Genomic DNA, 15,494 nt, shown 5'->3' on the forward strand with positions numbered 1-15,494 from the left:
AGAAGTCCGAGCCATGTCACAGACAGCGCCCCAGTCAGCTCCAGCTGAGGGCTAGGAGAGGAAGCCTGCACGAGTACTAACAGGCCAATTAATGCTCTTTCCCAGAATTCCCCACCAACTCCCTGGAGATGAACGCTGTTGCCAGCATCTTTGATTTTAACAGTGATGGCTTCATTGATTACTACGAGTTTGTCAGTGCTCTACACCCCAGCAGGGATCCCCTCAGGAGGAGCCTTGATGCAGATCAAATCCAGGATGAGGTAAGTTTGTTTATATTTAAGTATCTTTATTTGAACCATCAGTACATAGGAACAAAAGACTGTGTCAATGCATAATTACATGCAATATTGATAACAGTAAAGTCTGACTGTAACATTGCCATATAACATTCCTTATAGAGGATTGGTTGAATGCATATTTTGTTTTATAATCTCCCCTCTACCTTCCACCCAATTCTAGATAATAACATTCATACATTCAACATCGTTCAGATGTCTTACTCTTATACATCTGAGTCACATATCGGTTATGTTTATGAAATTTTATATATTGCCTGTTATCAAAGGACTAGGAGATTTACACTTTCAACATACATAAAGTAAAAACAAATAAACATACAAGACAGTGGACATAATTCATCAAAGACAAAATATGCAGATATACCTAAACACAATTCCAGTACTCAAGTAGTCTTAGATGCATAGGTAGGCCTTAGGTGGACAGTAGTCTTAGATGGACAGGTAGATAAGTGGGGTTAGGGGGATCCTAATGGTAATCTGGATTACTAGAGCACCTTTCATACAGACAGAGGTCCAAGTGCTTTACAGTCCTAGCACTCCAGATGCAGACATGCACTTATGGGGTGGATCTGGATTTTGTACCTCATGTATGATAGCTTCCAAAGATGAGAGAGGAAAGGAATAATGCTATTCCTTGTTCCAGTTTATAGCAGCACAAACTGAGACACAGGGAGATAAAGTGACTCACCCAGGGTCACACAGAGAGTCAGTGACAAAGCTGGGATTTAAAACTAAGGCACAGGGAGATAAAGTGCCTCATGCAGAGTCACACAGATTCAGTGACAGAGTTGGGATTAGAACTGAGGCACAGGAAGATACAGCGATTCACCTAGAGTCAAACATAGAGTCAGTGACAGAACCAGGTGACATGCAATGCTTTAGCGCTACCCATAACATCCACTCAGGGTTAACCCTGTGGACCCTTGGAGGGACCTGCCAGGCACTGCTCAAGCCCTCCTGCATCTGTGCATGTGCCCGTACACTAGCAACCTCATGCTTTCCATCTGGGTTCCTGCCTGCCTCTGTGCAAGTATCTTGCCCACAAACTATCTCCTGGTGGTTTATAAGGATACTGACACCCAAGACAGCCCACAAATCACACATCTTGTAGAAATGCAGCTACAGACCAAATACAAAAGGAATGCTGGGATAATCGATGAGTCAAAGTCATAGGGCTAATAAACTAAACAGTTTATCAGAAAAAGGGAGATACAGTGACTCACCCAGGGTCACACAGAGAGGCAGTGACAGAGCTGGGATTAGAACTGAGGCACAGGGGGATAAAGTGACTCACCCAGGGTCACACAGAGAGTCAGTGACAGAGCTGGGATTAGAACTGAGGCACAGGGGGATAAAGTGACTCACCCAGGGTCACACAGAGAGTCAGTGACAGAGCTGGGATTAGAACTGAAGCACAGATGGATAAAGTGACTCACCCAGGGTCACACAGAGAGTCAGTGACAGAGCTGGGATTAGAACTGAGGCACAGGGGGATAAAGTGTCTCACCCAGGGTCACACAGAGAGTCAGTGACAGAGCTGGGATTAGAACTGAGGCACAGGGGGATAAAGTGACTCACCCAGGGTCACACAGAGAGTCAGTGACAGAGCTGGGATTAGAACTGAGGCACAGGGAGATAAAGTGACTCACCCAGGGTCACACAGAGAGTCAGTGACAGAGCTGGGATTAGAACTGAGGCACAGGGGGATAAAGTGACTCACCCAGTCACACAGAGAGACAGTGACAGAGCTGGGATTACAGCTGAGGCACAGGGGGATAAAGTGACTCACCCAGGGTCACACAGAGAGTCAGTGACAGAGCTGGGATTACAGCTGAGGCACAGGGGGATAAAGTGACTCACCCAGGGTCACACAGAGAGTCAGTGTCAGAGCTGGGATTAGAACTGAGGCACAGGGGGATACAGTGACTCACCCAGGGTCCCACATAGAGTCAGTGACAGAGCTGGGATTAGAGCTGAGACACAGAGAGATAAAGTGACTCACCCAGGGTCACACAGAGAGTCAGTGACAGAGCTGGGATTAGAACTGAGGCACAGGGGGATAAAGTGACTCACCCAGGGTCACACATAGGGCCAGTGACAGAGCTGGGATTAGAGCTGAGACACAGAGAGATAAAGTGACTCACCCAGGGTCACACAGAGAGTCAGTGACAGAGCTGGGATTAGAACTGAGGCACAGGGGGATAAAGTGACTCACCCAGGGTCACACAGAGAGTCAGTGTCAGAGCTGGGATTAGAACTGAGACACAGGGGGAAAAAGTGACTCACCCAGGGTCACACAGACAGTCAGTGACAGAGCTGGGATTAGAACTGAGGCACAGGGAGATAAAGTGAGTTATCCAGGGTCACACAGAGAGGCAGTGACAGAGCTGGGATTAGAGCTGAGGCACAGGGGGATAAAGTGACTCACCCAGGGTCACACAGAGAGTCAGTGACAGAGCTGGGATTAGAGCTGAGGCACAGGGAGATAAAGTGACTCACCCAGAGTCACACAGAGAGTCAGTGACAGTGCTGGGATTAGAACTGAGACACAGAGGGATAAAGTGACTCACCCAGGGTCACACAGAGAGTCAGTGACAGAGCTGGGATTAGAACTGAGGCACAGGGGGATAAAGTGACTCACCCAGGGTCACACAGAGAGTCAGTGACAGAACTGGGATTGGAACTAAGAGTCAGGTGGATAAAGTGACTCACCCAGGGTCACACAGAGAGTCAGTGACAGAGCTGGGATTAGAACTGAGGCACAGGGGGATAAAGTGACTCACCCAGGGTCACACAGAGAGTCAGTGACAGAGCTGGGATTAGAACTGAGGCATAGGGGGATAAAGTGACTCACCCAGGGTCACACAGAGAGTCAGTGACAGAGCTGGGATTAGAACTGAGGCACAGGGAGATAAAGTGACTCACCCAGGGTCACACAGAGAGTCAGTGACAGTGCTGGGATTAGAACTGAGACACAAAGGGATAAAGTGACTCACCCAGGGTCACACAGAGAGTCAGTGACAGAACTGGGATTGGAACTAAGAGTCAGGTGGATAAAGTGACTCACCCAGGGTCACACAGAGAGTCAGTGACAGAGCTGGGATTAGAACTGAGGCACAGGGGGATAAAGTGACTCACCCAGGGTTACACAGAGAGTCAGTGACAGAACTGGGATTGGAACTAAGAATCAGGTGGATAAAGTGACTCACCCAGGGTCACACAGAGAGTCAGTGACAGAGCTGGGATTAGAACTGAGGCACAGGGAGATAAAGTGACTCACCCAGGGTCACACAGAGAGTCAGTGACAGTGCTGGGATTAGAACTGAGACACAAAGGGATAAAGTGACTCACCCAGGGTCACACAGAGAGTCAGTGACAGAACTGGGATTGGAACTAAGAGTCAGGTGGATAAAGTGACTCACCCAGGGTCACACAGACAGTCAGTGACAGAGCTGGGATTAGAACTGAGGCACAGGGAGATAAAGTGAGTTATCCAGGGTCACACAGAGAGGCAGTGACAGAGCTGGGATTAGAGCTGAGGCACAGGGGGATAAAGTGACTCACCCAGGGTCACACAGAGAGTCAGTGACAGAGCTGGGATTAGAGCTGAGGCACAGGGGGATAAAGTGACTCACCCAGGGTCACACAGAGAGTCAGTGACAGAGCTGGGATTAGAGCTGAGGCACAGGGAGATAAAGTGACTCACCCAGAGTCACACAGAGAGTCAGTGACAGTGCTGGGATTAGAACTGAGACACAGAGGGATAAAGTGACTCACCCAGGGTCACACAGAGAGTCAGTGACAGAGCTGGGATTAGAACTGAGGCACAGGGGGATAAAGTGACTCACCCAGGGTCACACAGAGAGTCAGTGACAGAACTGGGATTGGAACTAAGAGTCAGGTGGATAAAGTGACTCACCCAGGGTCACACAGAGAGTCAGTGACAGAGCTGGGATTAGAACTGAGGCACAGGGGGATAAAGTGACTCACCCAGGGTCACACAGAGAGTCAGTGACAGAGCTGGGATTAGAACTGAGGCATAGGGGGATAAAGTGACTCACCCAGGGTCACACAGAGAGTCAGTGACAGAGCTGGGATTAGAACTGAGGCATAGGGGGATAAAGTGACTCACCCAGGGTCACACAGAGAGTCAGTGACAGAGCTGGGATTAGAACTGAGGCACAGGGAGATAAAGTGACTCACCCAGGGTCACACAGAGAGTCAGTGACAGTGCTGGGATTAGAACTGAGACACAAAGGGATAAAGTGACTCACCCAGGGTCACACAGAGAGTCAGTGACAGAACTGGGATTGGAACTAAGAGTCAGGTGGATAAAGTGACTCACCCAGGGTCACACAGAGAGTCAGTGACAGAGCTGGGATTAGAACTGAGGCACAGGGGGATAAAGTGACTCACCCAGGGTCACACAGAGAGTCAGTGACAGAACTGGGATTGGAACTAAGAATCAGGTGGATAAAGTGACTCACCCAGGGTCACACAGAGAGTCAGTGACAGAGCTGGGATTAGAACTGAGGCACAGGGGGAAAAAGTGACTCACCCAGGGTCACACAGAGAGTCAGTGACAGAGCTGGGATTAGAACTGAGGCACAGGGGGAAAAAGTGACTCACCCAGGGTCACACAGAGAGTCAGTGACAGAGCTGGGATTAGAACTGAGGCACAGGGGGATAAAGTGACTCACCCAGGGTCACACAGAGAGTCAGTGTCAGAGCTGGGATTAGAACTGAGACACAGGGGGATAAAGTGACTCACCCAGGGTCACACAGACAGTCAGTGACAGAGCTGGGATTAGAACTGAGGCACAGGGAGATAAAGTGAGTTATCCAGGGTCACACAGAGAGGCAGTGACAGAGCTGGGATTAGAGCTGAGGCACAGGGGGATAAAGTGACTCACCCAGGGTCACACAGAGAGTCAGTGACAGAGCTGGGATTAGAGCTGAGGCACAGGGAGATAAAGTGACTCACCCAGAGTCACACAGAGAGTCAGTGACAGTGCTGGGATTAGAACTGAGACACAGAGGGATAAAGTGACTCACCCAGGGTCACACAGAGAGTCAGTGACAGAGCTGGGATTAGAACTGAGGCACAGGGGGATAAAGTGACTCACCCAGGGTCACACAGAGAGTCAGTGACAGAACTGGGATTGGAACTAAGAGTCAGGTGGATAAAGTGACTCACCCAGGGTCACACAGAGAGTCAGTGACAGAGCTGGGATTAGAACTGAGGCACAGGGGGATAAAGTGACTCACCCAGGGTCACACAGAGAGTCAGTGACAGAGCTGGGATTAGAACTGAGGCATAGGGGGATAAAGTGACTCACCCAGGGTCACACAGAGAGTCAGTGACAGAGCTGGGATTAGAACTGAGGCACAGGGAGATAAAGTGACTCACCCAGGGTCACACAGAGAGTCAGTGACAGTGCTGGGATTAGAACTGAGACACAAAGGGATAAAGTGACTCACCCAGGGTCACACAGAGAGTCAGTGACAGAACTGGGATTGGAACTAAGAGTCAGGTGGATAAAGTGACTCACCCAGGGTCACACAGAGAGTCAGTGACAGAGCTGGGATTAGAACTGAGGCACAGGGGGATAAAGTGACTCACCCAGGGTCACACAGAGAGTCAGTGACAGAACTGGGATTGGAACTAAGAATCAGGTGGATAAAGTGACTCACCCAGGGTCACAAAGAGAGTCAGTGACAGAGCTGGGATTAGAACTGAGGCACAGGGGGATAAAGTGACTCACCCAGGGTCACACAGAGAGTCAGTGACAGAGCTGGGATTAGAACTGAGGCACAGAGGGATAAAGTGACTTACCCAGGGTCACTCAGAGAGTGAGTGACAGAGCTGGGATTAGAACTGAGGCACAGGAGGATAAAGTGACTCACCCAGGGTCACACAGAGTCAGTGACAGGGCTGGGATTAGAACTGAGGCACAGGGGGATAAAGTGACTCACCCAGGGTCACTCAGAGAGTGAGTGACAGAGCTGGGATTAGAACTGAGGCACAGGAGGATAAAGTGATTCACCCAGGATCATACAGAGAGTCAGTGACAGAGCTGGGATTAGAACTGAGGCACAGGAGGATAAAGTGACTCACCCAGGGTCACACAGAGAGTCAGTGACAGAGCTGGGATTAGAACTGAGGCACAGGGGGATAAAGTGACTCACCCAGGGTCACACAGAGCGTGAGTGACAGAGCTGGGATTAGCACTGAGGCACAGGGAGATAAAGTGACTCACCCAGGGTGACACAGAGAGTCAGTGACAGAGCTGGGATTAGAACTGAGGCACAGGTGGATAAAGTGACTCACCCAGGGTGACACAGAGAGTCAGTGACAGAGCTGGGATTAGAACTGAGGCACAGGTGGATAAAGTGACTCACCCAGGGTCACACAGAGAGTCAGTGACAGAGCTGGGATTGGAACTAAGAATCAGGTGGATAAAGTGACTCACCCAGGGTCACACAGAGAGTCAGTGACAGAGCTGGGATTACAGCTGAGGCACAGGGGGATAAAGTGACTCACCCAGGGTCACACAGAGAGTCAGTGACAGAGCTGGGATTAGAACTGAGGCACAGGGGGATAAAGTGACTCACCCAGGGTCACACAGAGAGTCAGTGACAGAGCTGGGATTACAGCTGAGGCACAGGGGGATAAAGTGACTCACCCAGGGTCACACAGAGAGTCAGTGACAGAGCTGGGATTAGAACTGAGGCACAGGGAGATAAAGTGACTCACCCAGGGTCACACAGAGAGTCAGTGACAGAGCTGGGATTAGAACTGAGGCACAGGGGGATAAAGTGACTCACCCAGGGTCACACAGAGTCAGTGACAGAGCTGGGATTAGAACTGAGGCACTGGGAGATGGACAGCTTGTGGGTAAAAGACTTTTTGAAGTGGTCCATCCTTGCACATTGTGTGACATGCACACTTTTACTGCATTGAACGGAGGCATTTCGGGAGGGGAGGGGGCACAAGGCTTGTCATGTTGAAGGGTCAGAAGTCCTCGCAGAAGAAGCAGGTGCAAATCTCCGGGGGTCCTTCTCAGAGGGAAACGTGCGTCCGTTCCCATTCAGGACTGGTGCGAAGCGCACATTGAAAATACCTCCCAAAAAGTGATTTGCCCCGGGGTGACACAGAGTCAGGGCAGAGCTCTCCCTGCGCCAGATCTTTCTGCAGTACCACTGTGCTCAGCTCCCTGATCCATTCCTGCTCCTGAGCCCTTCCTGCAGCTCACCGGCCAGCGGCGCTGGTGAAGAGGTGTCAGGAGCTCTGTCCTCCTCATTCAGTGCTGCTTCCTGGCAGAGAAGCCCCAGAGTCCCCTCGCCCCCCAGCAGGGAGATCTCTGCCTCTCTTCCAGAGATACCGGAAGGTTCCTCTGTAGACGGGAAGATGCTATGTCCTCCCCTCAGTCTCTGCTCAGAGGAGCTGCTGGGGGCGCACAGGGGGAGCGGCTGTGTCATGTGACTGGCAATATCCCTCCATTGCTGCATGGCCATCTTGGACCGCACCAGGACTCTCGCTCAGGAGGGTATCCGCTTATATTGCAGGTGAACAGGCAAGTGGCTAAGTGTAACTGTGCCAAACGCTTCCAGGTGGAACAGATCAGCGCCAACCGGTATCGGGTAAGTACCAGCACCTGCCAGGGTGCCCTTCATCCATCACCTGCACCCTCTGCCACTGTGCACTGTCCATCTTATCACCTGCACCCTCTGTCAGTGTGCCCTGTCCATCTTATCACCTGCACCCTCTGTCAGTGTGCACTGTGGGTCCCTGATCTTCTACCGTGCATCTTGAGCTGGTTCTCTGCCGGTGGAGCTGGATGCCTGCAGCTGGGATTGCTTCCTGGTTTCCAGTGCTGGGACTGGCTCCCTGCTTCACAGGCTGGTTCTCTGCCGGTGGAGCTGGATGCCTGCAGCTGGGATTGCTTCCTGGTTTCCAGTGCTGGGACTGGCTCCCTGCTTCACAGGCTGGTTCTCTGCCGGTGGAGCTGGATGCCTGCAGGTGGGATTGCTTCCTGGTTTCCAGTGCTGGGACTGGCTCCCTGCTTCACAGGCTGGTTCTCTGCTGGTGGAGCTGGATGCCTGCAGGTGGGATTGCTTCCTGGTTTCCAGTGCTGGGACTGGCTCCCTGCTTCAGAGGCTGGTTCTCTGAGGCCAGGGTTTGGTTCTTTGCAGCTGGAGTTGACTGGTTCCCTGCATGCGGGGCTAGATCTCTGCAGAGGCTAAATCCCTGCATCACAGGGCTGGTTCTCTGTGGATGGGATTGGGCTAGATACCCGAGGTTGGGTGCAGATCCCTGAACCCAGGGGCAGGTTCTCAGCCTGCAGACAGTAACTACAAGATGTTTCCTTCCCTTCTGCAGTTTGGCGAGTCTCAGCAGCTGCGAATGGTCCGTATCTTACGAAGCACGCTGATGGTGAGGGTTGGGGGCGGCTGGATTGCCTTGGATGAGTTCCTGGTTAAGAATGACCCTTGTAGAGGTAAATGACAAGAGCTCTTGTTATAAGGGTTAGGTGGGGAGGGAATGTGTCTGACCAGGGAGCAGATACTGAGTGCTGTTACATTGTGCAAATATGAGTTAAGGTCCGGTTATGCAAGCTTGTGTGTGTGTGTGTGTGTGTAGAGAGAAGGGGAGGAGCTGTTGTCTGTGTATAGTTGCCATGTGTCTGTGTCTGTATGTAATGGAAGGGAAAGTAAAGAATCACCTCCGACTGTACATCCATCAAAACGGCAGGACTTAATGTCTTAAGGGTATAAAGAATGCATTCTTAAATCAGTCCCCCGACACGGCTGTGCTTCACCAGAGGTTGCGAGGGGAGGGACAGAAATAGCATGGATTATCTGTATTACTGCAAAATAGAAAATATAGAGTAATATATTATACATGGGAGGATTGTCACAAAGAGAAAACAGCAATGATGCAATAAAGCCTTAAAGACAGAAGCACATACTGTATAAGTAAACATAGTTTTACTCTTAACTCGTTCAGCAACTGTGCAGCAAAAGGAGACTTTTCATGGGAGACATTTTAAAATCATGAAATGCGTGCCAAAACAACGTTAGCCAATGGGGAAAAAGAAGGGGCGTGTCAAGATACTGGCGACTCATACAAAAAGATATAAAGTGGGAATTATCAGGTCTTTATTCAACCCAGCTGGAAGAGTGTATTCCATTCCCATCTAACGAGAAAGGCTGAAACGTTCCCGCCCCGGAATAGCGATTGCACCTCTTCTATATATATAGATAGATGGATATAAAGAGAGAGAGACAAGATGGTAGGTGGAGTGTTGGGGGAATTTGAGCAGGTCACTTCTTTTGGTTTGAAGCAGTTGTTAAATGGAATAAAGCTTTCTGGAAGTATATTGAACCCTTGACTGCCTGGGTTGATTAAATCATTGGCGGGTTAGGGTTTGGATGGATTGTCTTGAATGGTTCTTCCTTTTCATACCCGGATCAGTCCAGACTCCTGGGATTATTCCTCCCTTCCAGCAGATGGAGACAGAGGAAGTTGCACTGGCATATAACCTGGAGTGCCACCTGCAGTCGCTCAGTATTTCTCTGTCTCCAGCAGGTGGTAGAGGTGCAATCCCTGCAGTCTGAAAAAAAAAAAGAGGGAGAAGAGAACGAAGATTTTTGTTAGATCCCCCTCCCAGGAGGTTGTTAGGCCCTAGTGGAGCTATCCCTCCTGGAGGTGAGGGAAACGAGCAGGGAGTCGTGCACCCTTCTCTGACTCCGCTTTTCACCACCGGGGAGGGTGATTAGCTGGTGAGGCCAGCTCCCTCCCCCCCAGGAAAACAGGTGGAATCCGGCAGCTCTAAGCAGGGAAGTACCCTTTTTTCTGACCTTTCTCTGTCCGATTAAAATTTTAAAAAAAAGAGACACTGCTTAATTGCAGGCAGGGGAAGAGGTGCTGTGCAGCATGGGTATTAGCGGACAGAAAGTCTGCGTTTTGGCTGCTCAGAGGTGAGTTCTCAGGCGCCAGGCGATACTTTAGTTCCCTGCACGAGACAGCGGTGCTGCTTTGAAACACGCAGTCGGGCCTTGTTGCAAATGGCATTTGGCTGGTAATGGTGCGCGGCAGTGCATGTTGCTCATGCGGCGATGCTCGCTTGCAGTTGTCCGGCACCAGACTGTGTGAGGGCAGGTCAGAGCCGTCAAGTGCTGTGCCTGTGCACCAACCGAAGCAGCGCTCGGGTGCGGGAGTGCCTTTGAACTCAGCCACCCATCCCCCGCCAAACACGGGAAAGGCGGCCATTTTTTCGGGTGTCGATGGCTTGCCTGGGCTGTTTCAGGGAAGTGAAGACCTTTCTCCTCAATTGTCTCTGGTGGGGCGAGACTCGGTTCCCCGAAGGGAGACAGATTCAGAAGGCGAGAGAGGCTCTCCCAGTTAAGAGTCAGGGGCCCCTCCCCCATTCTTTTCTGAGTTTATTTTGCTTATGCATGAGGTATAATTGGCACGCCAGAACACTGAGAAGGTCTCAGAGAGGCCTGGCGGGCTGCGGCTGGGCAAGAGACCTGGGGAGTCAGGTGGTCCGGTGCTGCAAAAGGCACCCAAGGTCCACTGGATGAGGATTCATTCGGGCCCTCCAGATGTAGATTCCGATTTGGAGGGCGGAGCTCCAAAGGGGCCTGTTTTTCCAGACCCGACTGAGACTGGTAGGGACCTGGTGAGCACGATAACAGCCTGGATGGTCAAGATCCAGATGAAAATTTAGATCGCTATCTCCACCCGAGGCTAAGCAAGTGGACTGCCTGGAGGCAGTAGCGGCCTATGTTGCGGATACATTGTATGACCTTATCAGAACTTCCTCCAGGATCATGATGTCTTGGTGTTGGCCAGAAGACTCCACTGGTTGAGGAACTGGCCAGCGGAGTTTGGTCTTGTTTGGGAGCTCTACCATTCCAGGGGAAGCTTCTGTTTGGAGAAGACATAGAGGACCTTGTGAAGTGGCTTGGAGAGTCCAAGGTTCATAGGCTGCCAGAGGATAAGCCAAGAGGGAACAGGAGTTCCTTTCCTGGGCACTCCCATTATCAGTCGACCAGGCAATTTTGTTCTTGTAGGCCCATGGCACGAGCTCAGCGGTAAGGCGCCAACAGGTGGAATCTTGGAATCAGTCCTTTCAAGGGAGCAGGAAGTCAGGAACTGAAGGTCTCAGCCAGGATTCTGGCAGAACAAAGTCCTCGCAATGAAGCAACATTGGTCCACTCTTCTTTCCCTCCTGTGGGAGGTCAACTGACTTGGTTTTATGAGGAGTGGACCAAAATCACAACAGACCAGTGGGTCCTCACTGTGATAAGAGACGGCTATGCATTAGAATTTTCTTACCCGGTTCAAGACTTGTTTATGAATTCCCCTGTGCTCCAGGCTGCACAAGAAAGATGGTTCAAGGAACTGTGGATCAGTTACAAGAGCTGGGAGCCATACTTCCTATTCCTGTGGGGGAACAAAGGATGAGAAGGTATTCCATTTACTTCGTGGACCCAAAGAAGGAAGGGTCCTTCCGTCCAATTTTACATCTGAAAAAGTTGAATGTGGCTCTCTGGGTTCCTCATTTCCACATGGAGACTCTGTGGTCGGTGATTGCAGCAGTGTGCAAGGGAGAAGTCCTGGCTTCTCCAGACTTGACCGAAGCGTATCTACAAATTCCAATATGCCCAGATCATCAGCAGTTTCTGCACTTCATGGTCCTCTGGAAACATTTTCAGTTTTGTGCCCTTCCATTCAGGCTGGCCACAGCACTGTGAACTTTTACCAAGGTGATGGTTGTGGTGGCAGCAGCGCTCAGGAAGAAGGGCGTCTTAGTTCATCCATATCTGGACGACTGGCTCATTAGAGCAAAGTCGAAAGCCCTGGGGGATCAAGCGGTGTCTCAGGTCTTGGAGCAGCTGCAGTCTCTGGGCTGGGTAGTGAATTTGATGAAGCATCATCTTACCCCGTCTCAAGTTCTGGAGTTCTTGGGAGCATATTTTGACAATGGAGTGGGGAAGGTGTTCCATGGTGAGACCGCACCTTGAATACTGTGTACAATTCTGGTCGCCGCATCTCAAGAAAGATATAGTTGCGATGGAGAAGGTACAGAGAAGGGCAACCAAAATGATAAAGGGGATGGAACAGCTCCCCTATGAGGAAAGACTAAAGAGGTTAGGACTTTTCAGCTTGGAGAAGAGATGGCTGAGGGAGGATATGATAGAGGTGTTTAAAATCATGAGAGGTCTAGAACAGGTAAATGTGAATCAGTTATTTACTATTTTGAATAATAGAAGGACTAGGGGGCACTCCATGAAGTTAGCATGTGGCACATTTAAAACTAATCAGAGAAAGTTATTTTTCACTAAACGCACAATTAAACTCTGGAATTTGTTGCCAGAGGATGTGGTTAGTGCAGTCAGAGGATGTAGTTAGTGCAGTTAGTATAGCTGTGTTTAAAAAAGGATTGGATAAGTTCTTGCAGGAGAAGTCCATTACCTGCTATTAATTAAGTTGACTTAGAAAATAGCCACTGCTATTACTAGCAACAGTAACATGGAATAGACTTGGTTTTTGGGTACTTGCCAGGTTCTTATGGCCTGGATTGGCCACTGTTGGAAACAGGATGCTGGGCTTGATGGACCCTTGGTCTGACCCAGTATGGCATGTTCTTATGTTCTTACAGATGCTCGTATTCTCAAACTACAGCAGCAAGTGTGCAAGCTGTTGGATGCAGCAATTCCCAAAGTCTGGGATTATCTTCAGGTGTTGGACTCATATGAGGCCTCTGCAGCAAACCTTCCTCTCGCATTGGGATCTGATGTTATAGCAGTTTCACCTTCCTTTGTTGCTCTAGGAGACTGCCAGGTCCAGTCTTTCATGGTAGCTTGGTCAGGAGCATGTCAGCCTGGCACCTCAGACTGGCAATGGTGGTAACTACCACCCAGTCTGGAACCCAGACTGGATGGTAGTTACCACCAATGCCAGTCTCTCCTGCTGGGGTGCAGTCTGCCAGAATCAGTCGGCCCAGGGTCAGTGGTTTACGGAAGAGAAATCCTGGTCTATCAATCATCTAGAGAAGAGGGCAGTGCAGTACGCATTACTCGCTTTTCTGCCTCTCTTGAGCAGCTACTCAGTGCGCATATTGTCAGACAATGCGACCACAGTGTCTTACACCAACCGGCAAGAGGGAACCAGGAGTTGGGCAGTAGCCCAAGAAGCTCACGACTTGTTTCTCTAGGCAGAGCAGCATTTAGCAATGCTCGCAGCATCTCACATTTCCAGAGTGGACAATGAACAGGTGGATTTCTTCAGCTGGAAGACACTGGAGCCTGAGGAGTGGAAGATGTCAGAAGACGTGAATGCTATGATATGTCGCTGATGTGGTACTCCCAGCTTGGAACTGATGGCATCACGGACGACCGCCAAGGTACCCCGGTTTCTCAGTCACAGAAGAGAGCATGGAGCAGAGGGCATAGATACTCTGGTTCTACTGTGGCCTTGGGGAATTCTGCTGTACATTTTTCCTCTGTGGCCCCTAGTGGGGAAGCTGATAAGGTGAATAGAAAATTTCCCCAGAGAAGTAATTCTGGTGGCACCAGAGTGGCCAAGTTGCCCTTGGTTTGCGAATCTGGTCATCTTAGCAGTCGATGGCCCACTGCGACTCCATCATTTGCCTAACCTTCTACAGCAGGGCTAGAAAGACTTCCACTTCTTTATCTTATGGCAGTGTCTGGAAGGTTTTTGAGTCTTGGTGCACCGGCTAGGGAGTGGTTTTCACTCAAGCCTCGATATCTCACATCTTGGCTTTCTTGCAGGAGGGTTTGAAGAACGTTTTGGCCTTTAGCTCTCTTAAGGAACAAGTTGTGGCCTTACATGGTCTTCAAGGCAAAGTGCATGGAGTGTCATTGGCTGCTCTTCCAGATGTGGTTCGCTTCCTCCATGAGGTGAAGCATATGTGTCTTCCATTGCAAAAAATACGACCTTCATGGAACCTAAATTTAGTCTTCAGATGGATGTGTGGGGCTCCTTTTGAATCTTTGAGAAAGGCAACAGTGAAGGATCTCACATTAAAAGTGGTGTTTCTGGTGGCCATTTGTTCAGCCCGCAGTACTTCGGAGCTGCAGACGCTGTTGTGTAGGGAGCCTTTCCTGAGGATTTCGGATTCTGGGATTTCTTTGAGAATGGTGCCTTCCTTTCTTTCAAAGTTTGTATATGAGTTTCATGTGAACCAGACCATGGAGTTGCCTGCTTTCCCGGATTTGGATGCATCGGCTCCACACACTAAAGATCTGCGATGCTTGGATGTGAAATGAGCTTTGTTGCATTACCTCAAGGTTACTAATGACTTTAGGGTTTCTGACCATCTTTTTGTGTTGTGGAGTGGCCCGAAGAAGGGACAGAAGGCTTCAGTCTACAATAGCACAATGGTTGAAGGAAACAATAAGCTTGGCTGTAAAAGACGCCCTGTTCCGGTGGATAAAGGTCTCATTCAGTTCGATCTCATGCAACTTCTTGGGCCGAGTGCCAATTGGTATCACTACAGGAAACTTGTCAGGCAGCTACTTTGAAGTCACTGCACACTTTCGCCAGACATTATCGGTTGGATGTCCAGGCCCCAGAGGCCATGGGCTTTGGTGAGAGTGTTCTTCAAGTGGGACTCTCACATTCCCATCCTATTTAGGGAAGCTTGGGTACATCCCAGGAGTCTGGATTGATCTGGGTATGAACAGGAAAGGAAAATTGTTTCTTATCTGCTAATTTTCATTCCTGGAATACCACGGATCAGTCCAGACACCCACCCTGCATGGGGGAGGGGGGGGAGAGTCCGCTCGTTCCGTCAAGGGTCTATTGTATATAGGCTGCAGAGCTACCACGGATTTCAAGTTTGTTCTCCAGGTTGCAAGTTATGAAGTAAAGAGTTTCCTTTCATGGCGGAGTTTATCCTCTTTCCCTTTTCTCATTTGGTTCTAAATAATTTGCATGTTTATTAGGATTGTTGTGAGAATAATCTTAGCTTGGGTACAGGTCAATACTGAGCGACTGCAGATGGCACTCCGGGTTATATGCCAGTGCCAGTGAAACTTTCTCTGTCTCCATCTGCTGGAAGGGAAGCAATATCCCAGGAGTATGGACTGAACCGTGGTATTCCAGGAACGAAAATTAGCAGGTAGGAACCAATTTTCCTATACTTCATTGGATAAGAA

At 49.9% G+C, this 15,494-nt stretch overlaps 1 protein-coding gene across 1 annotated transcript in view; it reads left to right on the forward strand.

Annotated features, from left to right (window-relative positions):
* Nucleotides 1-15,494, forward strand: part of LOC115083414 (microtubule-actin cross-linking factor 1-like) — a 126,954-nt gene that overhangs the window by 98,828 nt on the left and 12,632 nt on the right. The window contains exons 17-19 of the mRNA XM_029587220.1: nt 106-260; nt 7,869-7,943; nt 8,683-8,800. Coding sequence (XP_029443080.1) covers nt 106-260; nt 7,869-7,943; nt 8,683-8,800 — 348 coding nt within the window. The remainder of the gene's footprint in view (nt 1-105; nt 261-7,868; nt 7,944-8,682; nt 8,801-15,494) is intronic.

Source organism: Rhinatrema bivittatum, chromosome 2 (assembly GCF_901001135.1).
Source record: "Rhinatrema bivittatum chromosome 2, aRhiBiv1.1, whole genome shotgun sequence".
In the NCBI taxonomy this organism is placed as follows: domain Eukaryota; kingdom Metazoa; phylum Chordata; class Amphibia; order Gymnophiona; family Rhinatrematidae; genus Rhinatrema; species Rhinatrema bivittatum.